This window comes from Camelus ferus, chromosome 13 (genome assembly GCF_009834535.1).
Source record: "Camelus ferus isolate YT-003-E chromosome 13, BCGSAC_Cfer_1.0, whole genome shotgun sequence".
NCBI classification, from domain to species: Eukaryota; Metazoa; Chordata; class Mammalia; order Artiodactyla; family Camelidae; genus Camelus; species Camelus ferus.
In genome coordinates, this window is record NC_045708.1 from 45,777,670 (window position 1) to 45,800,286 (window position 22,617).

Genomic DNA, 22,617 nt, shown 5'->3' on the forward strand with positions numbered 1-22,617 from the left:
TATGCCATATAAGCCAGTTTTTTTTTTTTAAAGGACTATTTAAAACGCCATGCTCACCAACGATAAAGCATAACCCTGCATGAATTTAGCAGGCCTGTCACCTTTATGGTATTTGTCTTTTACATATTTTTTCATCAATGTTAACTCAAAAAAATTTAGGCAGATATTATTCTAAAGCACTGGAGTTTTACTAAAATACTTGAGGAATGTGGTCAGGAGACTGACCTCTGGGTCACATTTGGCCCACCATCTGTTTTTATATGGTCTGCAAGCTAAAAATGGTTTTCCACATTTTCAAAATATTGTAAAAAATCAAAAGAATACTTCATGAAAATTATATGAAATTCCGATTTCAGTGTCCAGAAATAAAATGTTACTGGAACACTCATTCGTGGGCGTGTTGTCCGTGGCCTCTCTCACCCTCTAAGGGCTAAACTGAGAAGCCGCACCAGAGCCCATGTGGCCTGCAAAGCCCCAATGTTTCCCACCTGGTCTTTGACCAAAAAAGTTTGATGACCCCCCCCCCCACACACACACACACACAGACCAGTTGAGTTTTGATAATATGGATCCCACATCTTTACCTCAAGAACAGAAATGAAATCATACCACAGTTTAATCTGTGGAAAGCGTATTCATTCGGCCGCCCACTTACAGAACATGGACTGAGGGCTTGGGAGGAGTCAGCACTGGGCTGGATTCCATGAGAGAAAGAAATGCTGAGACTGACTCAGGACTGGCCAGGGTGAAGCAGAGGTAGAGGAGGGAAAGAAAGGCTGCCTCCAATATATCATTCTGTGTTTCTCCTCCTCACTCAAGAGACTAAGCTAGTAAAAAAACAAATTTCTTCTGAACAGCACAGGGAAGTATATTCAGTATCTTGTCATAACCTTAAATGAAAAAGAATATGAAAATGAGTATATGTATATATATCTGCATGACTGGGACATTGTGCTGTTCACCAGAAATTGACATATTGTAGCTGACTATACTTCAATTAAAGAAAGTTATTTTGTTTTAAAAAAGAGAGACTAAGCTAGTGATTTACGTAAGGAGAACAGACTTTTTCAAGCATCCATAAAACTGCCACTTGTACATTGTCTTTATTGTAAATCAGTGGAAAATGTAGCATGAAATACGTATGTTGTGAAAAGATCCAGAGGCAAATTCGGTTTACAATTTGATTCTTCTAATAATTGTTACTGAGGTTGTGTCACTAAACTTTTCACTGTTAAACAGGAGGCCATTAGATTAATAAATTCCACGTGCTCAGGAGCAGCACTTGTAAGAATGTGGCACTACACCGGTCCCTGGGCTGGGCATCTCGTGCGAGCTGTTTATTTAATTCCTAGAACAGCCTCTTAGACAGTGGTTACCTGCATTTTTCTGATGAGGAATGAGCCTCAGTTTCACCCACCTCTTTGAACCCAAATCCACTTCTTTCCCTCTCTAAACCTTTTTCCTTTTATCACAAAGACAGTGATCATTGCTTAGAGCAGAACCCCACAGGCTTACCTAGGGCCTGTTTCCTTTTCTTTTATACCAGGGATCAGCAGACTTTTTCCGAAAGGAGCCAGATAATAAATATTTAAGGCTTGCAGGCCATGTGGTCTCTGTTGCAGCTACTCAGCTCGGCCATTAGGAGCCATAGACAACATGCAGACCAATTAGCAGGGCTGTGTTCCAATACAGCTTTATCTGTAGACATTAAAATTTAAACTTCGAATAATTTTCCATGTCTTGAAATGTTATTCTTCTTTTGATTTTTTTCAACCTTTTGAAAATGTGAAAGCCATTCTTGGCCCTTGGGCCATGACTACTGGCCCTTGCTGTACGGGGGTCTGTGGATCTCAGCTTGGCCCCTGTGCATTAGCTGGAGCTGACCAGCAGGTGGCACCCCCTGTTATCAGCCCTTTACCAAATTATATTACAATGTAAGAATCAGTACTCACTTGTTTGATACAATGATCAAACTTAGTCATCATACGAAAGATGACATTCTCTAGAAGCTATTATTTGCAGGAGATTCTCTTGAAACTAACATTTTGAATGTTTTGATTTTTCAATGGGTTAGATTTGACTAAAAAATGCATATATATGGAATTTATGCTAGAGAAATGGGTGTTATTAAACATCTTCTCTTAGCCTGTAAATACTTTTTCCTCCCAGTTTTTAGAAAACCCAGTCTAAACAATGATTTTTAAATGTAAACCTTTATAAAACAGCAATAACTCTTTTAACAAGCTCTTTAGTTATGGGCCCAGCTATTAATTCTACAGTGTTATGTTTATAACACATTTTTTTTTTTACTATGTATATATTTGGGGATAATTTTTAGGTAATTGTTATTTTCAGTTGCCTCATACTTTACTGACTAGATCCTTTATACATCTTAATTCATATATATGCTCTAATTGACAATATTTAAGTGCTGTTTCTTAATTGGTATTTTATAACTGTAGATCGGAATTTATGCCAGTCTTTAGTCTCATTATAACATATACCTATATGTATTTAATCATGTAATCAACTTAAATTTTTCCATACCAGTGTGTTTTATGATTTTAAAAATGTCAAGTATAATTAAAATGGTTGATTGTGTGGGTGGGGGGTACCATTTTCACTTTAAGTGCCATAGGAATGTCATGTTTCACCCCTAGGAGAATGGGCAGTAGGGACCCAGCTTTTCCCTTCTTAGTGCTTGGCAGGAGAAGAGGGAAATGATAGCACATGCAAACCCCGCACCTTCCGAGCCGTAGAGTGTGCAGGCTGAGCTGTATCTCCTGCTTGCCGGTCACTCTGTGTTCCATCCTTCTCCAGGTGGCTTCCAGGCTCCTCTGTCAGTGGATCCTGCCACGTGTCCCATTGTTCCCGGCCAGGAGATGATTATAGAGATATCCAAGGGCCGTTCAGGGCTTGGTCTCAGCATTGTGGGAGGAAAAGACACACCCTTGGTAAGTTTCTAGAAGTGAAATACATCCACCGTCACAGAGTTAGTTGCCGAGCCTCATTATGGCCTTGTGTCACTTCTATGGAAGACTTGGCTTTTTCATGGTATGTAAGTGTGTGAACTATTCTCATTGTGGTCATTATCATCATTACTATTTAGTGGAATGCTATATAAAAGTATACATCAATTATTCCAACCCAAAAATTTAGGCTTGGCTTTATGTTCACCATGTCCATGTCTACTCGTAATTTTTTTTAATTGGTGTAGAATGTTAGTTTTTACTTGGATGATGAATCTTTGGTTATTCAGTACATTTTGATTGTCACTAATTAACAGTGCCATTAAAATGTAAAAATTCCTGGGTTTTGATTTACAAAAATGTGATGAATCCATGCATATGTATTTGCATAGGTAATACATGCACATTATTCAAAGTTAAACTGACACAGAAGGATATAAAGTAAAGGATAAATCCGCCTCCTACCCTTTTGCCCTAGCCTTGCCCTCCAACCCCAACCCCAGCCCCAACTAGGGCCTCTCCCTAGAGGCAATCAGTCTTGCTAATATCTTTTTAAGTGAATATTTTGGTGTTTCTTTGGCTCATTCTGTTTGGTAAGAAGTAAATTGTATATGCTAGATTTACAGATAAAAACAAGTATAGTATGTTCAATTAAATAGTTCTTTCCATTGTTGACAGTATAATGTTTCTGTTGGAGAGGTGGGTTAGGAGACCCTGTTCTATTTTTCTGTAATAAATATTAGTTCCCTCAGGCGCTGGGCAATTCAAGAACAGCATATGCTGCAGAAACCTGGGTCTTAATGCCTTCTGCGTGTTTCCTGGCCATGATCCTTCTCTCTGCTCCTATCTGGCCTGATCTAGAGAATCCTAGTGTTTAGTTGTCTCTACTAGTGACACCTGAGCCTGGATGTGCTCGGGGCTGGTGTCTATTTTTTTAAAGGACTTTATTTCCTTCAGCTCGATTAACGTATTGTTAAAACTTTTCTCCAGGGTTCAGGATAATTTATTTCCTGAATTACTCTCCCTTTGCCTGTGCAGGCAGGAACTGCTGTGTGTGGCTTTCCACATACACTATGATGTTTTCAGCAGCTCGGAAGGACCTGGGAACATCTGGAGTTCACTAGCTCAGCAGCCGGCCTTAACTCCCAGCCCTTTCATGGGTCTTTGCCTCCTTAAGGCCCTAGAACTTTTCTTCATTTTCTGTTGTCTGGCTTGGAATGCTCTCTGTTCAGCTTTTGTCATTGAGGGAAGGGGCATACTCTTCCTTAGAAGCTTCCCTTCAAGCGATTTGGTCTAGGTTATATTTTCAAATTGTATTTTTAATACCGCCTTCCAATTATGTATGATCTGGTCTTTAAACAGTTCATAGAAATACTTTGACCAGCCTTCCAGCCATCCAGCGGGCTCCTGCTGTGTGCAGGAGGTGACACCACCCACATAGGACCAGACTGGTGTTACCCAAACCCACATACACATTCCAGCCCCTCAGACTCTGCTCACCTCCCCTCAGCCTGCTCTCTTCCTGCCCCCTCATCAAGGTCCTGTCCCTCCTCTAACCCCTTAGGGGAGGTTTCTTAACCCCCCAGAGTCTATTAGTGGGGACAGTGTGGCTAGGAGGAGCAAATAGAGGACCTTAGCCTGGTGCTTAGTACATAGTAATCAATTGCACGTGACTTGTGCCTTCTCCAAGCCTCTGTTTCCACGCCTGCTAAGTAAGCTTAATAATCCCAACCCAGCGAGTTGTGGTGAGGCTCAGAGACCTTATAGAGAGTAGAAAATTCTCTGCATGTACGTATGTATCATTGTTCTACTAAGGCCATTGGGGTAGTTTTCAGAAACTACTGGCTGGCCCTGAGCACTGGGGACGTCTCGCTCCCCTGGCCTGTTGTCTCATTTTCCCAAAGAGATGTTCTTGAATAGTAAATAAACTGAATTTGGATAAAGTTATGTTTGAAATGAACCAGAGGGATTACATTTTAAGGAAATCCTACAGTGAATTCTTTCATAAAGAAAAAGTCGCCCTCGGATTTATTTTTTGTAAATATAAGCCTCTTAATATTGCTTAAAATAAGATGGAACTAGATTTCCTAGAGGAAATTAGACTTTAATCAGCATGTCTGGCCTAGCTGAATGAGTTTGTTAGCTGATTTTTTTTTTTTTTTCTTTTGCTGTTGTCAATATGATTTTGCTTTGTGCAGGCTGGTGAGATGTGCCTCACTGCTCTGGGGTCTTTATATGGCCTGCGTTTGTTCTGCTGGCCACCAGCTTGAGGGCTTCTGCTGCTTGACGTCACCTCCCGCATCCTGGATGGGAGGCTGTTTGCGAAGTGCTATGCTCTGCTTCCCTTGCCACCGTGAGGCAGCGAAAAAAAAAAAAATTCCCCGAGAGCATCTTGAGGTTCATAATATATATTCACAAGTTCTGCCTTGTGCAACTGTAAATCCCATTGTCCTTGGGAAGGATAAGCACCACTTAAAAATGAGAAATGAGACACAGCTTTTATTTCCTAACCTCAGGTACCTCATCAAAGGCTGTGAGTTAGACTCACGAGTCATATATTGGCGTGTTATTTTGGTGAAGCTGAACAGCACCGGGGTGGAAGGCAGCTTTAAGAAATAAAACCATTTTTTATCACCATGAGGATCTTCTTTTTTTCCTTTTTGTCCCTTCTCCACATTTTGACATGGGACACACAGCCTAGTCGACACTCCAGGTCACATTATCCAGTCAGGTCCTGGGAGTGCATCCAGACAGCAGGAAGTTGGCAAACAAAGATGAGAGCATGTGAAAGGCAATGGTGGGCAGTGTTGAGATCCTCTGACAGAAGCACCTTCTGCACTTTTTACTATGTGGCACATCTTTACTTCAGCTCTGGGGCCAGGAAAGAGCACATTCTGAGGGCTGTTGACCTTTCTTAAGCATTTGCCCCAACCCTTCTAGTTAGGGTTTCTGTGCCCTCTTTGTTGTGCATCCAACTGATTTCTTTCGCCATCTTGAGAGGAACTGAGCCTCTGGAAGTTGGTCTTGACACCACATCAGTCTTACCTGCTATAAATAGTTTCTCTGGAGCCAAGACAGATGGTTTCTGAGATCACAGAGGGAGATCTCACTTAGCATCCCACTGTATTTGCAGACAGTCATCTAAACAGACCTCTTAAAATACCAAGGTAATGCTGAGGGTGAGCCTCTGGGGAAGGTTTACGAGCACACCTGGACCCAATCCTCAGTAACAGGCTTTGCCTCTTGTATTAATCATATGGTGTGCTCCCAGGTCTGCTTTTGGTGAATGTGGCTCTTCTGTGATAGGATGCATGTGTTTGCTCAAAGGCCACCCTTTGCTTAGAGCTGAGGATACAGAATTGAGTGAAATTACCCTTCCTTTAAAGAGCTCACACACTCACTCAAGAAGATTCTACTGCCTTTAATGTTTATGGTCTAACAGAGGGGATCAACCAATGAAAAACCATAATAGGGACTATTAAAATAAGGACCTTCTCTAGAAAGTAGAAAAAAGTAAAGCTATAGTATGAACTTTTTTTTAAACATTTTTTATTGTAGTATGAACTTTCTAGATTTAATTAATATAGGCTCGTTTTTACGTGTTTCTCGTAAGCCGGCATTTCAGTTCATTCGGGCTGCTGTAACAAGATACCACAGACGCGGTGGCTTATAAACAACAGAAATGTATTTCTCACAGTTCTGGAGGCTGGGAGTCCAAGGTCAGGGGGCCAGCATGGTCGAATGAGGGCCCCCTTCTGGGTTGCAGGTTTCCCGTATCCTTCCCTGGTGAGAGGAGGAAGGGAGCTCTGTGGGACCTCTTTTACAGGGGCACTCATTCCATTCATGGGGGCTTTGCCTCATGACCATATCACTTCTCAAAGTGATATGCCCTGCCTCCTGATACCATCACATTGGGCATTTGGATTTCAACATACGAATTTGACGGAGACACACAGCCAGGATACCACATAAGGCACATTGCACAGAAGAGATAGTATATTAATTCATGTTTTTAAAATTTCCTTCCATCTACCTATCTAGCCATCCTTTCCTTCTGTCCCTCCCCTCCCACCCCCTTTTTGGTCTTGGAGTGGTAATTTGCATGAAATCTTGCAGGCTCAGAAGCCAAATGAAGGACCAAGGACTCTTAGCTCTCAGGATGCTTGCACTATATTCCTTGCACCTGTCCCTGTATCCCTCAATGCCCCCTTCTCAGAAATGTTTGCTTGCTGACTAGAAGTTTTATTTGCAGTGTCCTTAGAAGTAAAATATAGCTCTCCAGTGTTGGTTATTGGGGTTATTTTATTATCAGCCTTGGGAATTCTAGAAAAGAGAAAGAAAACTTAAATATTTTATTTTAGAGTGTTGGTAGACTTGATCTGTTCTTGGGATTGAGCACATGAAATGGAGAAAGAATGAGGAAAGGTTCTCTAGGACCCTTGCTCTGCATGTTACTTTCTCTGAGCTCCATGGTCAGAGGTCCCAGACTATAGACAATGCTTCTGTTAAGCCCAACAGGCAGCATAGCAGAGTAATTCTGCGGATTCTGTGGCATCAGAATCCCAGATCTTTAACTGTGGGGCGTTGGACAAGCAACTTAACCCTAATTAAATTTGTTTCTTCCTCTGGAAAATAGTAGTGATGACCCAATCTATCTCTTAAGGTTGGTATGGAGATAAAAAAATATAAAAGACTTTCCTAGTGCCTGTCTACACTGAGCTCGGTTATTATTAATTATTATTAAACATTCAGCTTAAAGTCGATCCTTTGGTCCCTTCATCTATGTGTCTTTAGTATGTTCCCTGCACATTGAGAAACATAACTTTGTTTCTAGATAAGTAGCAATTTGTTTTTCAGCATCAACTTTTAAAAAGTGATTCAGGTACTGTTCTTAATATGTAAGTAACAAGCATGATCTCATTTAATCCTCACAACAATCCTACAAGAGAAATAGTAACATTATCCCCATTTTATGGATGAGGAAACTGAGACACAGATTATTTATGTAACTTCTCCAAGGACCTAATACTAGCAGTTGGTCCAGTTGGGGTTTAATCTGACTCAAAAGCCACACTCTTTGGGCCCCTTTTCCAGCACTGCCACTATCTGTAAAAGGGAATTATCCCACCAGACCCTGAGCTCCTTGAGAACAGACGTGTTTTATGTTGTGTCTTTAGTACCCCCATATAGCGCCTTGCACACTTAGAAATATGACTCTTCCCAGCCTCACTGTGCTCACACTGAATTCTAGCCATGCCGGCCTCATTCAGTTCCTTTAATGAGTCTTGTTCCCACCTGATGCAAGGCTTTTGCACATGCTGTTAGATCTGTCTGGAGTACTTCTCAGTTCAGTTTTAAGTATAACCAGAGTATTTTCATTTCTGGGCATGATTACGTGGTTGACAACAACATTGTTGCAACCACATTAATCTGAGTAAGAATTGAACAGACTAGAAAAGGAAGGACCAGAAAGGACAATGATGACTTTCTGCAAACATGTAAGGTAACCTCCTTGTGGATGAAGGATGAGAACAATTCAGGTGCTCCTAAGGGGCTCAGTGAAAAACAGGTTTCACGTTATTATGAGAAAGGACTTTCTAAACATCAGCTGACCAAAGATGGAGTGAACTGCCTGGGGATAGTGAATGCCCCATCTCAGGAAATGTTTTGACAAAGGTGGGCAGCTACTCTGCGAGAATATTACTATTATTAGACTTAGTTTTGTAATCAAGGGGGAACAGTTGCAACTTTCTTTTTCAAGATGATGATGGTGTAAGAAACTTCATTCCCCTCTCCTTTGCAATCCTGTCTCATAAATTTCTTAAAACTTCAAAGTCCTGAGTTTTTTAAACCAGACAATAAGGCATAATTATTATTCTGTTGTTTTGTTTTATGGAAGCTACTGATTGTTACCACTTTTGGAAAGGAAAGTTTGTAAATATAAGTCCTAGTTGCTGTACTGGTATTCTTCTGGGTCTGGAGATAAGCCTTGTCTCTTTGCAAGAGGGAAACAGGTAGACTAGGGTATTTGTTCTATCTTTATATTCTTGGTACCATCTCATTGTGAGTGAGGTCAGTGGACTCCAGGATTGTAAGATTTAGGTATTCCTAGTATTAACAAGGCCTGGAATGTCAGATTCAGAATCTTGTCATTTCTCTCCAAGTTGCACACCGGTATTTTTTTCACCACCTGATTTACTACTAATTTAATTCATTGTTATTAAACAGAAGTTCTGTAGGGGAGGTACATTAGCAAAAAGCATCAAGGTCAAAGGACTCTCCCATTTGGGCACTTTGTGGCGAAGTTCATCCATCTAGAAGCTGAAGTGAAGAACATCTGCCCTGCAGCCATATCCGTAGGTCAGACTCTGAAGTGAGCTGACCTAACACTTCACCACGTTGGGAGCTATTGTTTAGCTGTCACTGCTTCCAGTCACTTAACTGCAGGACTGTAGCAACTTAAAACACTGGATATTTTTTAAAGTAAGCAGAGGAGAAAGCTTTTTACATTTGATTAAGTGTTTTATTTTGCTATTCCCCTTCAAATGAACTTTGCACAGTCTATTTCATGAGGAGTGTGGTTTGCTTTGGCGTGGAATCCCCCAAAGCCAAGTTCCTTTTATTGTTATTGCTTAAGTCATATATTTTTATACAAAACATCTTATTACCTTAGATTTATTTTAAATCAAACCAGAGTTTACAAAAAGTCTATGAGTCACACTGAAAGAATGTTAACGAATAGTGCCTCTGAATTTCCAGATTTGGGCATTTCTGATCTTAAAGAATATGACTGTAAGCAAAAATATTATGCAAGCTGAGTAAAATTTAGATAAATAAGGACCAGATGGAACTATAGGGACTTATAAAATATAATACAAATATTATCCTATTTCCTGAAAATAAATCTATATTTCAGTATGAAAAATTATATTTATATTGATGAGTATCAACTTTTTGTTAAATCAGACTTGGCAAGGGATCTCCATTTTAAGTAAATATAAAAGTTTCTGAACTTGAGAAGGGAAAGCTTTTCAAAATCTTAAAATGTGAAACATTTTTATATATTCGTAGCAGTTCTTATAGTAGCTGTTTTATTGGTGTGATTTTCATTCCACTTTTTGGTTACCTGTAAATAATGTGCAGGAATTTGCAATCTCTGAGTTTGAGTTTTTGGATAGCTTACATAATCCTTTGCTTTAAAACACACACACACACACACACACACACACACACACACACACACACACACAGATTTGTGTCATTACTTTCTGTGTAACTGATCATTTAATCCTTACTTTTACTTTTATGTCAAAAGAGCTTCTGTATCTATTGCTATTTTAATGCCTTCTTATGGTGTCTATAGTTTATTACCTGAGAATATTTCAATATTCCAAAATAACAGGTACTAAACTTTGTGATCAGTTTTCTTTCTCTTTGAAGGACTTGGTAGGTGCAAATTTTCATACATTACTTCAAGCATATTAGAATAGATGATTGAGATTAGAATATATAGACTCTTTGTTCCTTTTTCAGCAGATTTTATGGGGATTAACTAAAGTCTTGACTGTGTTCTGAGATTCTTAGAAAATCGGTGTAGTGAACACTGTTTAAGAGTGAGCAGAGTATCCACATTTTTAAAAGTATGATTCCAAGTGTGGTAGATAGTTCCTTTGATTCTTGCTGACTTCCCTTATGTAACTATAGCCCTTCAGGTTTTCTCAAAAACTGCTGAGAAAAGCAAATCAAGCAACTCGAGATTTTTCACCACTCTGCTCATGTCCACAAATGATCATGAATGCACCAAGAGCATTGATTTGGGAGAGCAGGCAAATTTGCAAATACAGAAGCCACAAACAATGTTTGAGCACTTAATTGAAACAGAAAAATCAAAATATCTAGGAACCAGACTCCTGTAGTCTGCTTTACATCTTGTTGGCATTCAGATGGTCCATGGCTTGAGAAAAAATAACCTAAAATATCCTTGTTGCATAATCTTTCTTGAAAAGAAGCAGTCAGTTATATTCCAGGATCATCTTTATAACATGAAAATTAAATTTAAAAAAAGGACCAAGACCGGTGTCATTCATCCTTAGAGTCAAGAATTTTGACCACTCTGACATACATGTATTCCTTCCCTCATGTACCGGATGTGCTGCTTAAACCTTAGGTATAACGCATTGGGAGCCCTCATTTGATGCCATTTAACGTCTGTTTGGCTGGCACTTTGACATCACGTACATAACCTTGTTTCATCCTCAAACTCTTAACACGTAGGGTTATTACTTCTATTTCACAGAGACAGAAATACTGGTTCAGAGAGGTTGGTTAACTGAACAGAAATATCACAAGCTATGAGAAGTGGCAGAGGTAAAATCTGAACACAGGTTTATGTGACCATAGCCAATACTCTTCCCACCATCCACTGTGCCTTCCGTTGTTTGTAGGCTGGAAAATTCCTCTGGTAGACGTGATAGAGTCTGAAGTAGATTAAAATTGACCATAAATTGTGTGCCGCTCTTTTCAGATTCCTTGAATTTGAGCCTTCCCGTTGACTTGCTTTGACCAATAGTAGTGAAAGTGGCATGGTGTGGCTTCCTTGGCTTCTAGAGGCCTTGCAACTTATCTCTTGTCCTCTTGAAATACTGCCACCTTGCGAACAAGCCTAGACTGGCCTCCTGAAGGATGACACACCGTATGGAGAGAGCTCTTGGAAGCGGAGGGACCCTGCCATCCCAGCTGAGGCCCCAGCCAGCATAACTGCCAACTCATAGGAGAGCCCAGATGACACAATGCAGAGTAGAAGAACTGCCCAGCTGAGCTCGGTGCCACCCTACAAAATTACCAACAAACAAGTGGTTAGTTTGGTGTTTGCACCACTAAATTTTGCAGCAAAGATAACGAATACGGTCTGACCCAGCCCCCATAGCTTTCTGATCTCTCTCAGCCTATGCGAGGTCGGATTCTTCTGGTCTGCCGTTTAGAAGGAGGTCTTAGTCCTAGGCAGAGCCTAAGCTTCTGTGTAAAACAAAGGCTTTCTCTCTCTTGCTCTGCACATTATATGGGTTCATAGAGGTCTGAAGTTTTAGAGCTAGAATGACTCTAGAAGTCATGTCGTTCAGCTCTGTGCTTTACTGATATTAAGTGTCATAACAAAGTGGTCGGGCTACCTACAGAGCCGTCAGAAAATTTAAGTCCTCTCACTCGCTGTCCTGGGTCCTTCTTGCACACTCTATTACCTCTTTTTTTTTTTTTTTTTATTGATCACTTTTTGCATCAAAGTGCGAATCACATTTTAATTGAACCATAATAGGGAAGCTCAGTTTTTAAAGAATATGGTCACAAAGGAGTTAGGATAGAAAAGAGTCATGTTCTAAGACACACCTCCCTTTATTTATATAAATACAGTTTGGAGCCTGTCAGTTTTGCTCAAAGTGAGACATACTTTAACAGTTTTAACTCACACTTTCTTTTTAAACTCCCTAATGGGAATAGACATCACAGATCAGTAACTTAATACATCTACATATGTTTTTAGTGTACAGTTGAATGAAGTTTTGGTTTGCACATTTTGCCACCCCCACTGCATTATCACCTCTTATTAGTTTGGCCTTCCTGCTAAGAAAATAGTCCACTGTATAGAAGACATGTCTGTATGATTTCTGAACACTGACAGCCACAGAGAGGAACTTTATTAAGTGATATTTAAAAGTAGCATTACTCCTCTGAGGCTGCAGATCTGAACCATGGTTTCTTCCAGAGGGGGAAAAATGTCCATTTTTATGTAATGTTTTTAATACTTCTTTTTGTCTTCACGGGTCTTTCTTGTTAGGAGCAATTTTCTTTTCCCTGTAAAGCAGAGAAAAAAGACGTAACACTGTTTTTAGATCATTGGTAAAGAAGTTTTCCACCTAAATGTGAACTTCAATATGAAACTTTTCCGTGGTTAAAATATCCCTTAGGAGTGGATATGGGAGCCTTTATGACTATGGCAAAGACTGGATTTAATTCCAGAGTCATCCAAATTAAGCAAAATGTGCCTTAAAGCAGTAAAATTAAGCGCTCTCTCTCTCTCTCTCTCTATATATATATATATAGTCCTTTGTAGTGTCTATCATATAATTATTTTATCCGTGTTTCATCCTAAAATGCTTGTTAAAACAATCCACTGAATGTCTAGAAATGAAAATATAAAATCTAATTCTATGGAAATAGTTCACCCATGCAAGGACACTTATTGGTATCCCTCAGTCCCCAGGAGACCCTTAGTTAATTTTTCTAACACATGGTTGTTTTAAGTGTTATGGGCCTATTGTGACAACAGTAAAATTTCCTTTTGCTGAATGGTTGGTGTGTTTATGAGTTACTTTTTCTACTTGTTGGCAGTCTGAACAGTAAAGAAAATGGTGATTGATGGGCTGAAGTGTCTGATGACTTTGACTCTGTCTGAGGATACATTACTGCGTGTTAGGAAATCCTTTCCCAGTAATTCAGAGTTTAAATCCCCCTGGAGGTGTTTGTGATTTTTGTGGGGCTCAGTGATAATTAAGTCCCTCATACTTGGCTTTTTAAAATTGCTCTCTGAGCTAAAGTAATCCTTCTGGAAATTCAGATGGATTTAATATCCATGTGTGATGGGTCTTTTGGTTGTATATCACTCTTACCATCAGAAACTTGTTTAGGTTAAGGTAAGATTATGGTATACTAAGCTTGCCAGCCTTCTGTTTCTGGATCATTTGATGCCTTTTTCTATCTCCAACCAATTTCTTAATAATCATTCAGCAAACCTTTATTGAGTACCTGCTCTGGGCTTGGCACCAAGATGCAAAGAGGAGTTGGGAAAAGCCCCCGTCTGGAAGGGTTCCACTGAGAGTAGGAGATGGCACAGAACCTTGACTCATAAGCAAGCTATCATGATACTACAAATTCAGTGGTACTAAGAGATATTGCACTGACCCACAGGACAGGTTGGTCAACTTTACGGGGAAGAGAGTCAAAGAAGGTTTCATAGAAGAGGTGACACTTGGCTGGTTCCAGTGGAATTTCATAAAAGAAAGGAGGTAGCAGATGAAAGAAGGCATGAACTTCAAGCATTCGGTGCCTCAGTGCTTTTCAAATATAGATATGTAGATCACCTCTGTAAAAATACACAAAACAACTTAATCCTGTTTATTTCTAATTAGGGAAACTGGGTGAAGAAGAGGTGCTGGAGAGAAAATTCTCAGTATATACTGTTTTGAGTCTAGTGCCTTGTGCCTGTATTTTAAAATAGATACTCTTTTAGGAAAGAAAACATTAAGACAGTGGTTCCTTAAACAATATGATGAATTCCCTAGCCAGCTACTACTTCCTGCTATGTTGTTTTTTTTTTTAATGTTATCCCTAGTTGTGGAATAAAGGAATTTTTTTCAATTTAAACATGTTTCAGAAATAGACTGCTGAGGGAGAAGTTTTTAAGCAGATTTTTCTACATCTCTGAAATCCTGCCTGACCCTTCTGATTGGGAAAAACCCAATGTTTTGAGAGACTCTCCAACTCACTGATCAAGTTCTCTGGCTCTCGAGTTGGAAAGCCAAATGAGTCATTTAGAGTATCCCGGGGGGAAATTGTTGGTCTTATCTCGGGCAATATGTAAACACCTGACTTAAATTCCTGTTGTCCCTGTGAGTGTCACACAACTACGAGGAGGAAATTAGTTGTTTATTGTATGTCAGTCTTGGTCATCTATGAATGATTCTCAAGCCTGCCATTAATTAGGAGAAGTTAGTTTGTTTTCTTGGATTGAACTCTTTTTATTTTAGACATTGATTTATCACTTATATATATAATGTTCTATATCTGCTCCTGCAGAAAAAAAATCATTCAGTGAGTAATATGGGTACACAGAAACAGGACTGAAGAGATGAAAGGAAGGAAGGCGACAAGAATAACAAGTGGGATGAAGAAAGACTTCATGTCGGGGTGGGGAGAGGGCCCACCTAGCATGCTTTGCACAGTGCAGACCACGAATCAGGTGCCAGCGCCAGCAAGTAAGACCCGTGGGTCATCACCCACCTCACCAAGCCACAGGCATCAATTTCCACTTCCACAGTCGTCTTTTTGTTCACTGTCTGTAAAATGATCAGCTCGTTCCCTCAAGGTTTTTGCTGTGGAGTTGAGGAGACAATATTTCAACAGAATTGATGCTGTATGGGAAATCCCAAGTTCATTTTTATACAAGTGCAAAATAAAATATTCGAAGCAGATGAGAAGCTTGCAGTGGTGATAGGAACGTAGGCTTTGGTGCAAAACAGTCTCAGGTTGGAATTTCATCTTTCCTGCTTAGAAGCTGCAAAGATTTGGTCAGGTCTGACCCTGCTGAGCCTCCGTTTCCCCAACTGTACATGACACTAGTAATATTGAACATGCTTAGTTGTTACGAGGATTAAATGGCGCAGACGGGGAAGTATGTGGCCTCTTTGGCACACAGATGTTAAATAAGTGAGCTGCCTTACTATGTGCTGGCATTGTACATAAAGCATTATGTATCCATATTATTGTTAAAACCTTATAACAATGAGGAAGCTGAGAGGTTAACAGTCTTCCATGGTCACAAGGAGTGGGGCCCGATTTGGACTGAGAGGTCTGACTCCAGAGGCCCAGCTCATAATCCTTTGTCTCTGCATCCTCTCCTCAGTGCAAGCCAACAACACACCCACCCCACAGGGAAAGGATTAATAGACTGCTTCTGGAAGAGACGAGTTTTAGAAGTCCTTGGTACTGGTAGACAGAGCCACTGAGGTATTATCTAGGGTAGATTATTATTTAAATATGCAAAGACACAAAGGGGGGCAGCTGGTGAGGGAGATGGCACTCAGAACTGTGCCAACAAGCAGTTTTGCTTGAATAGCTCAAGAGCATTAAAATTAGGAGGATACAAAGCCAGAAAGAATTTTCTTTATTTTTCAAAAGGACAGAGAAGATCCCTTTATCCACCCCCCCCCTTTTTTTTGGTGGTGGTGGGAGGTAATTAGGTTTGTTTATTTATTTATATGGAGGTACTGGGGATTGAACTGAGGACCTTGTGCATGTTAAGCACACCCTTTACCCTTGAGCTATACCCTCCCTGCAAGAAAGAAGTAAAATTTTAATGTAGCCTTGCCAAACAGATGCCTAAAATATCCCAATCCAGTATCTATCTTACTATTCTGTTATAAACTATGTAAGTTTTGAAAAATAAATCCTTTTTTTCCCCAATTCGTTAGCCTGCATTTCTAATTTAGCTCTTGACCCCCATCTCTCACCCCTCTCACGCCCAGCTAATGCAGCTGTCCAGAACCACCGCTGCTTTAGAACAGTTGTTCACACAAGGGCACGTGGTAAGAAATGTGACCTTTTTCTATTGGCCGGTCAAGGTGTCTCATTTTCTTGTATTTTCACTGATGACTTTAAGAGAAATCACAGCAGTAGTCAAATTAAAAAAAGAAAGAAAGAAAGAAATGGAGTTTTCCGTGCAGAAAGACTCATGGACCAAAAGCAGACCATTGGCACTGAGTTCAGCATTCATGTGAGGCTATTAATGGTATATTTATTTTATGTATGATAGTTCATTGAGAGCCCAGAAAGTTGCTAAGAGTTTTGGATTCAGCCTGCTTTTATTGAATAAAAACTCCAACGGGTCTTTTTCTTCCCTTTGAGTATGAACGAAGAGAAATTTCCCATTTGACTTTTGTAATGTTCCAAGATCAAAGGAGTTTATGCTGAAAATTAGCTCTGTGAAAGCCTTGTGTAGAATGAGTGCGATCTGATTCTCCCAAATCTAGTGAAAATGGGGTGTTTGGCCCACCAGACTTTGAAAACCAGCCTCACACAGGGTGTAACCAGGAGCTCACATTCTTTTCTCCCTGCACTGCCTTTGTAAAAATGGCCCTAGTGTCATCTTGGCAGTGTTGTTGGGATACCTAAAGCAGCAATTTCCCTCAAATTCATTCCCCTGAAACAGTTCAGAGAAACAAACTCTTGGCAGTAGAAATGCTCTCTGGGTCTGGAAATTTCATAAGTCAGAGTTAAAACAAAGAATGGTCTAAAATCTATTGCTGGTACAGAATCTGAAATGTAAATTATCTGGATCAAGGAACCTTTCCTGGCTCTTAGGGGCCTGCCTCTCTAATTGCTATAATAAAGAATGTTTTCAGAACTGCGTGGTGATAAAAGCATTTACTATGGTAAAAATACTTGGAATCCAGATGGGTCATCTGTTTAAAAACCTTTGTCTTCTGTTGCTTCTCTACTCCAGCATTTATACAGGGAACGTTTTGTTTGTTTCTTTTGTTTTTGAAAAGTAGGTTTGGTTTGGAAATTTTTCCTATCCTATTACATTTTTGCAAGAAATATTTCATTTATTTACTTCAAGTCAATTTAATTCTAATTCTGAGGCTCCATGCTTCTGGATGGAGGCAGAATCATGCTCAGTCATTTGGTGGCTCATTAACTCTCAGGGTTCTGGTTCTGTCACAAAGCTTTCTGACACTCTTAGGCCCCTGTGGTCACTGCCATCAGTCCATCAAGCCCATACGTACACAAGCCTACATGACATCTTCACATCCAGAATTCCTGCTGCTTCCAGGCCCCGATGCTTGGGACTCAGGACTTCGTTGAAAGTGAGATCCATTATGCCTGGAGTCTGCTGCGCTCGACCATTGTCTGCAGGGTCTTACAGCCTGTGTGTGGGCTGGAGGGGCAGGCAATGGGAGGCCACTGGGCAGTGCAGGGCTCAGATCCTCACTTCTCAGGGGACCCACAAGTCTCTTGTTTGTAGTCACCATTCAGAAGCACTTTTCCTCTCCCAGCAGCCCTCCAAGTCACCTACCACCTCCATTAATATCTTCTCAGTGCCCTTCAGAACCAATGACTTCTGGTTGCTTCAAGTTTTCAGCGCCACAAAAATCCCTGAGTCAAAGACTTCCAAAGCTTAACTCCTTGCTCAACATGAGGGAGAAAAGGGGAAAAATTGTATGAACATATGCAATCAAATATTTGTAAAATAGTCTCACCAAAACATATAAATAAATGGGTGTATAGACATAAATTGTCCGGAGGGATCCTCGGGACACTGTTGGCGGTGGCTGCCTCTGGGGAGTGGGGCGGAGGGCCGGGCCCCAGAGCCAGTCCCTTTCTGTGGTTTACTATGCCCTTCACACTGGTACATGTTATTTTTATGTTAATAAAAAATTTAAGGTTATTAATTTGAAGAAAAACAAATTATTTTAATTCACTAACCATAAAACACTTTCTTCAACCAAACCTTACCTACCTTAAAAATTGTCCTGATTCTGTGCCTCCGAATGCTGAGTTCAGGAGTTAATTTGCCCAAGGTTACACGATGGCAGAGTCAGGTTTTGAACCCACAGGTGTCTTACCCTTAGGTCTGTGAATGCCCTTTCACCTACTGCCTGCTTCAGCCTCCAGGGCCAGTTCATTCCACTAAGTTCTTGTCTTTCATTGCCTGAGTAATGAGGCCTGACAGACCCCCTTCGTCAGGCCACACATCTATGCCAAATCCTTGAATACCAATAAATACCTGAAACCGTGTTTCAAAATACACCATAAAATGTAAATAAGAATGACACATAGTTCACCTCAAGTTTACACACAGCAGCAGTGTGCGGAGTGAGCAGTAAAACACGTGGGGGAGGTTTAACTTGAAATATTAGGCAAAAGCCCTAAAAGAATGAAATAATAAACTGAGGAAAAATTAACTATACCTCTGAATGTACCATAGCTGTGCATTTTGTTTAAGTCAAATAAAATATGACATTATTAGCAAACGGCAAATTATGGGTTGCTGCCTATGGTTTGGTTGTTTGCTTAAGGAAGCATTTATGGTTATTGCAAATTAATAAGGATTTGTTTTTTATAGGATGCTATAGTTATACATGAAGTCTATGAAGAAGGGGCAGCAGCCAGAGATGGAAGACTTTGGGCTGGTGACCAGATATTAGAGGTATATGATTACGAATTCTATTTTATACCAAGAAATGTGGTTCCTTTCCTGACCTTGATCCAAAAAGTCAGTTTATCTACTCACCGTCTTCTACTCAACTGTATTTTCACCTATTTTTTTTTTGTCAGTTTAACAAAACATATACCTTGCTCTTCTTTTTTTGATGTACATCAAATAACTGTCATTAGAATCATGACAGATCACCAACCTAAATTGGCCGTGAAAACTTTTTTCAATTAAAGGGGAAAGTACAACTCATGGTTTTATAATCTTAATATCCAGTGAACTGTATAGTATTGCAGTTTGATTTTTTTTACCTCTTCATTACACTTAACTAAATCCCCTCCTAAAAACACATATGCATAGACACATGCACACTTGATATTTTAGAAGACTTTATTGCAGCTTTAAGTATTATTTTCTTATTCCTAATAAATATTTATGTCAAATGGAGGGCCATGCCCTGGCACCTTTGTTTCCCGACTGATGAAAATGTAGAATCTTCTCCCTTTAGGTGGTAGATGGTACTTATTAAAAATTGAAATGCTTAACTTGCCTCTTTTGAAAGGACTCTCATTTAGCAAAGGTGTTAAAACCTTTTGAGCCAAGACAGGCAGTGTCTGAGCTAGGGAACGGGTGAATGGAAAGTCAATGCCAGGCATTCTGGTAGGTGAAACTAAAGAGCTTTTTCAGTGGTGTGAAACCTTTAGGCAACATTTATTTCTTTCATTGGATGAATTTAATTGAATATTTAACATTTTATGGTGGGCATGTGCACTTTGGCTTTGCAACTTTAATATAGCGCATTATGAATGACATCATAGAATTTTATTTTTCCCTTTGGTGGTTCAGGTCTGCCTCCCAAGATGAAACCAGAGATATAATTAAGGGTAGAACATGCAGGCAAGAAGGAGTTAAAGGAGAGGCCAGGCTGACTGCAAATTAAATTCAGGGCAAGTTATAGGCCTTCACTCCGCAGGCCTTTACCGTGCTTCATCGTTGGATTAGGACATATTCCCAGTGCGTTCATTAAGGTGCTAGTGTATGAGGTTAGAAAAATAAGAGAGGCCTCTCTGGGAATTGACTTGACCGCGTTAGCACACAACACCATTTTTTAGTGGTCAGGAGTTTGGTGGGGTATTTTTTTCCCCTAGATTTTCTAATTAACTGGTGCTATTATCATTGGCTTTATGGAGGAATAGATTGAATGTTCAAAACAGCAGAGATTCATACAAGTCTTGATATTTACGTGATTTGTAAGCCCACAGGTTTTTCTGTGATGGTCACTTGGAACAAAATCTAATACGTGTATTATCTTGATTGTGGCAGTGGTTTTGCACAGGTATAAATTCACAGTATAAATTATACACTTTATTTTATAACGGTTCAAGCAGTTTTTTACCTCAGTAAAAGAGAAAATTTTTAATTTATCTATTTGTATGGAATAGACCATCAGTTGCTCATTTCCATAAAGTATACTCATGGATAAGTGAACACTCAGGACAAAGTAGCATGAAGAAAGCAAATTTAAGTACAGGGAGAATTTGAAAGGTCAGCTAAACTATTTCCTGGCATCTGGCTGAATTACATTACCCAGTATGGCTGGATGGTCTACACTTCTTGTTAAGGACGGCCAGACAGGCTCTTCTCTTTCCCCAGACTAGATCTGGTCCCCAAAAGCATATTATATGTTGAGTTAAGAAATGTAGCTCTCGGTTTGGTTAAGGAACATGTTTCCCTTCTAAGCAGCTGTAGACTCCACATTTGAACTGGTTCTCATTGTATCTGTGTTTACAGGTGCATAGTGAGGCACACTCAGCCTAGGGCCTGCAGGCTGCCTCGAGAAGAAGGCAGAGCAGCTTTGATGATACAAATTTTGAGGCCATACCTTTCCAAACAATGGCCTTTCTGCTCTTGAGAGTCCTCTGCCTTGTGCAGGCTAGCCTTCCATGGTTATATACCAACCTCATGTTAAAATTAGGACAAGCCAAATTTTGCTTACAAAGAGAGCCAAATAATTTTTTTAGCTTGGCAAGATATGAGTCTATGATTAGCTGGACTGCCTTCTTTCTGGTTCTTTTTGAAGAGTCAGTCCCTCCTACCCCTATTCCCATTATCTCCTATTTTTGTGCAAGTGGGAGCAGAAAGAGTAGAGAGCTAATGTCTGGTTTTCCCTGTGAAATAAGATAATGAGGAACTCCTCCCCAATTTGGTTATTCTTTCCTTCCAAAGCAGCGGCTCCCCCATTTCCCCACATGCCTGTCCTACCCGAGGGATGTGATTTACTCCCGTTGACACCTGGGCTTCCTATGGCCCTTCTCAAATAGGGAGCCCTCCTATTCCCACCCCTACCCCTCCACAGTCAATGTTCTAAATAATGCATCTGGTACTTATGTAAGGCACTTAAAGTAATACATTACTGCACAATACTCTAGCCACACAGCGATATTTCTCTTAAAATCATTGGTGCATTTGGTGGTATCTCTCAATAAGCAGAAGAGAAAATGAAAACTGTGAACTTGGAAAAGATCACGTTGATTTGAGCAGACATCTCGATGCTGGAATTTAGTATGAATTGCTTTTGTAATATTGGAATTTAATGACAGTGCTTTTTAATTAAAAGCATAATTGTTAGGGCCTTTTAAGAGGTATTTTAGAGGCTTAGAGAATTCACTTTCAATCCATGGAGGTAACTTTTTTTCAGTAGAGTAGCAGAAGTGGTCTTGTGTGCCATCTATTGGAATACAGGGAAAATAATCAGCTCAGACCACATTTTCTGAAGACATTGTTTTCCCTTTGTTCTGTGGGTTGACCTCACAAGCAGTGAAAACACATTTGTGAGCCTAAAGTAGCAGGGAATGCTGGTGCTGAGGAAATACAGCCCTGAGCACAGGCATTTCAGTTCCTTGTAAAACGTCAGTTTCTAACTTCTGTCGGGCTTAGCTGCGTGCCAAGCCCCACGCTGGTCATACCGCAGGGCTCATTTCACTTACTTCTCACAACACTACGTAGATACTATGATTGTTAGTGTTATTATCATCGCCAAGTCTTGGAAGACAGAGTTGAAGTGGACCTTGAGTAATCCAGGTAAGGTTTCACACAGGACGTTCAAATTGGCACCCAAATTAAACTCCATCTACATGCAAATTTCATGCTTAACCACTGTTATTCTGGGTGTAGTTAGTCTGAGTACACAAACCCACCAAGATATACCAGAAAAGAAAAAGAAGCTTGAAAATTAGGCTTTGAAACATTTTCTTGACTCATAGAATCAGCTTTCAGTAATAGCTCAAAAGTCGCCTTTTCCGAGAAGGGTTCATTCCTCTTTTCTGCCTTCTCTGTGACCATTCTTTATGCACACGTCCTGATCTTTGGAATGTTAGAACTGGAAAAGCGTCAGGCCAGCCCCTCTTTGGACTGATGAAGGAAGGGAGGTTCAGAGATAGGCTTGACTTGCCTGGGACACATAGAGATGGACCAGAACACAGACTGGAACCAACATCTTGAGGGAACTCTCTCATTCTGCCTCCCACCCAGCCAGGGCCTGGGCCTGTGCTTCCCGTTGTTCGGCTCTTTTCCTAGCTGTGACCTGGAGGAAGTGGCCCATGACTCCTTTCACTTGAGTCTGGTCTACTCTGCCCCTCAATGTCTCTCCTGTGTCTAATTCAC

The 22,617-nt window shown here is 40.2% G+C and overlaps 1 protein-coding gene across 8 annotated transcripts in view; it reads left to right on the forward strand.

The window, feature by feature from the left end:
- Positions 1-22,617, forward strand: part of PATJ (PATJ crumbs cell polarity complex component) — a 291,845-nt gene that overhangs the window by 232,091 nt on the left and 37,137 nt on the right. For all 8 annotated transcript variants that reach the window (XM_032494431.1, XM_032494436.1, XM_032494434.1 and 5 more), the window contains 2 exons: positions 2,821-2,954; positions 18,865-18,948. In XM_032494431.1, the coding sequence (XP_032350322.1) occupies positions 2,821-2,954; positions 18,865-18,948 (218 nt within the window). The remainder of the gene's footprint in view (positions 1-2,820; positions 2,955-18,864; positions 18,949-22,617) is intronic.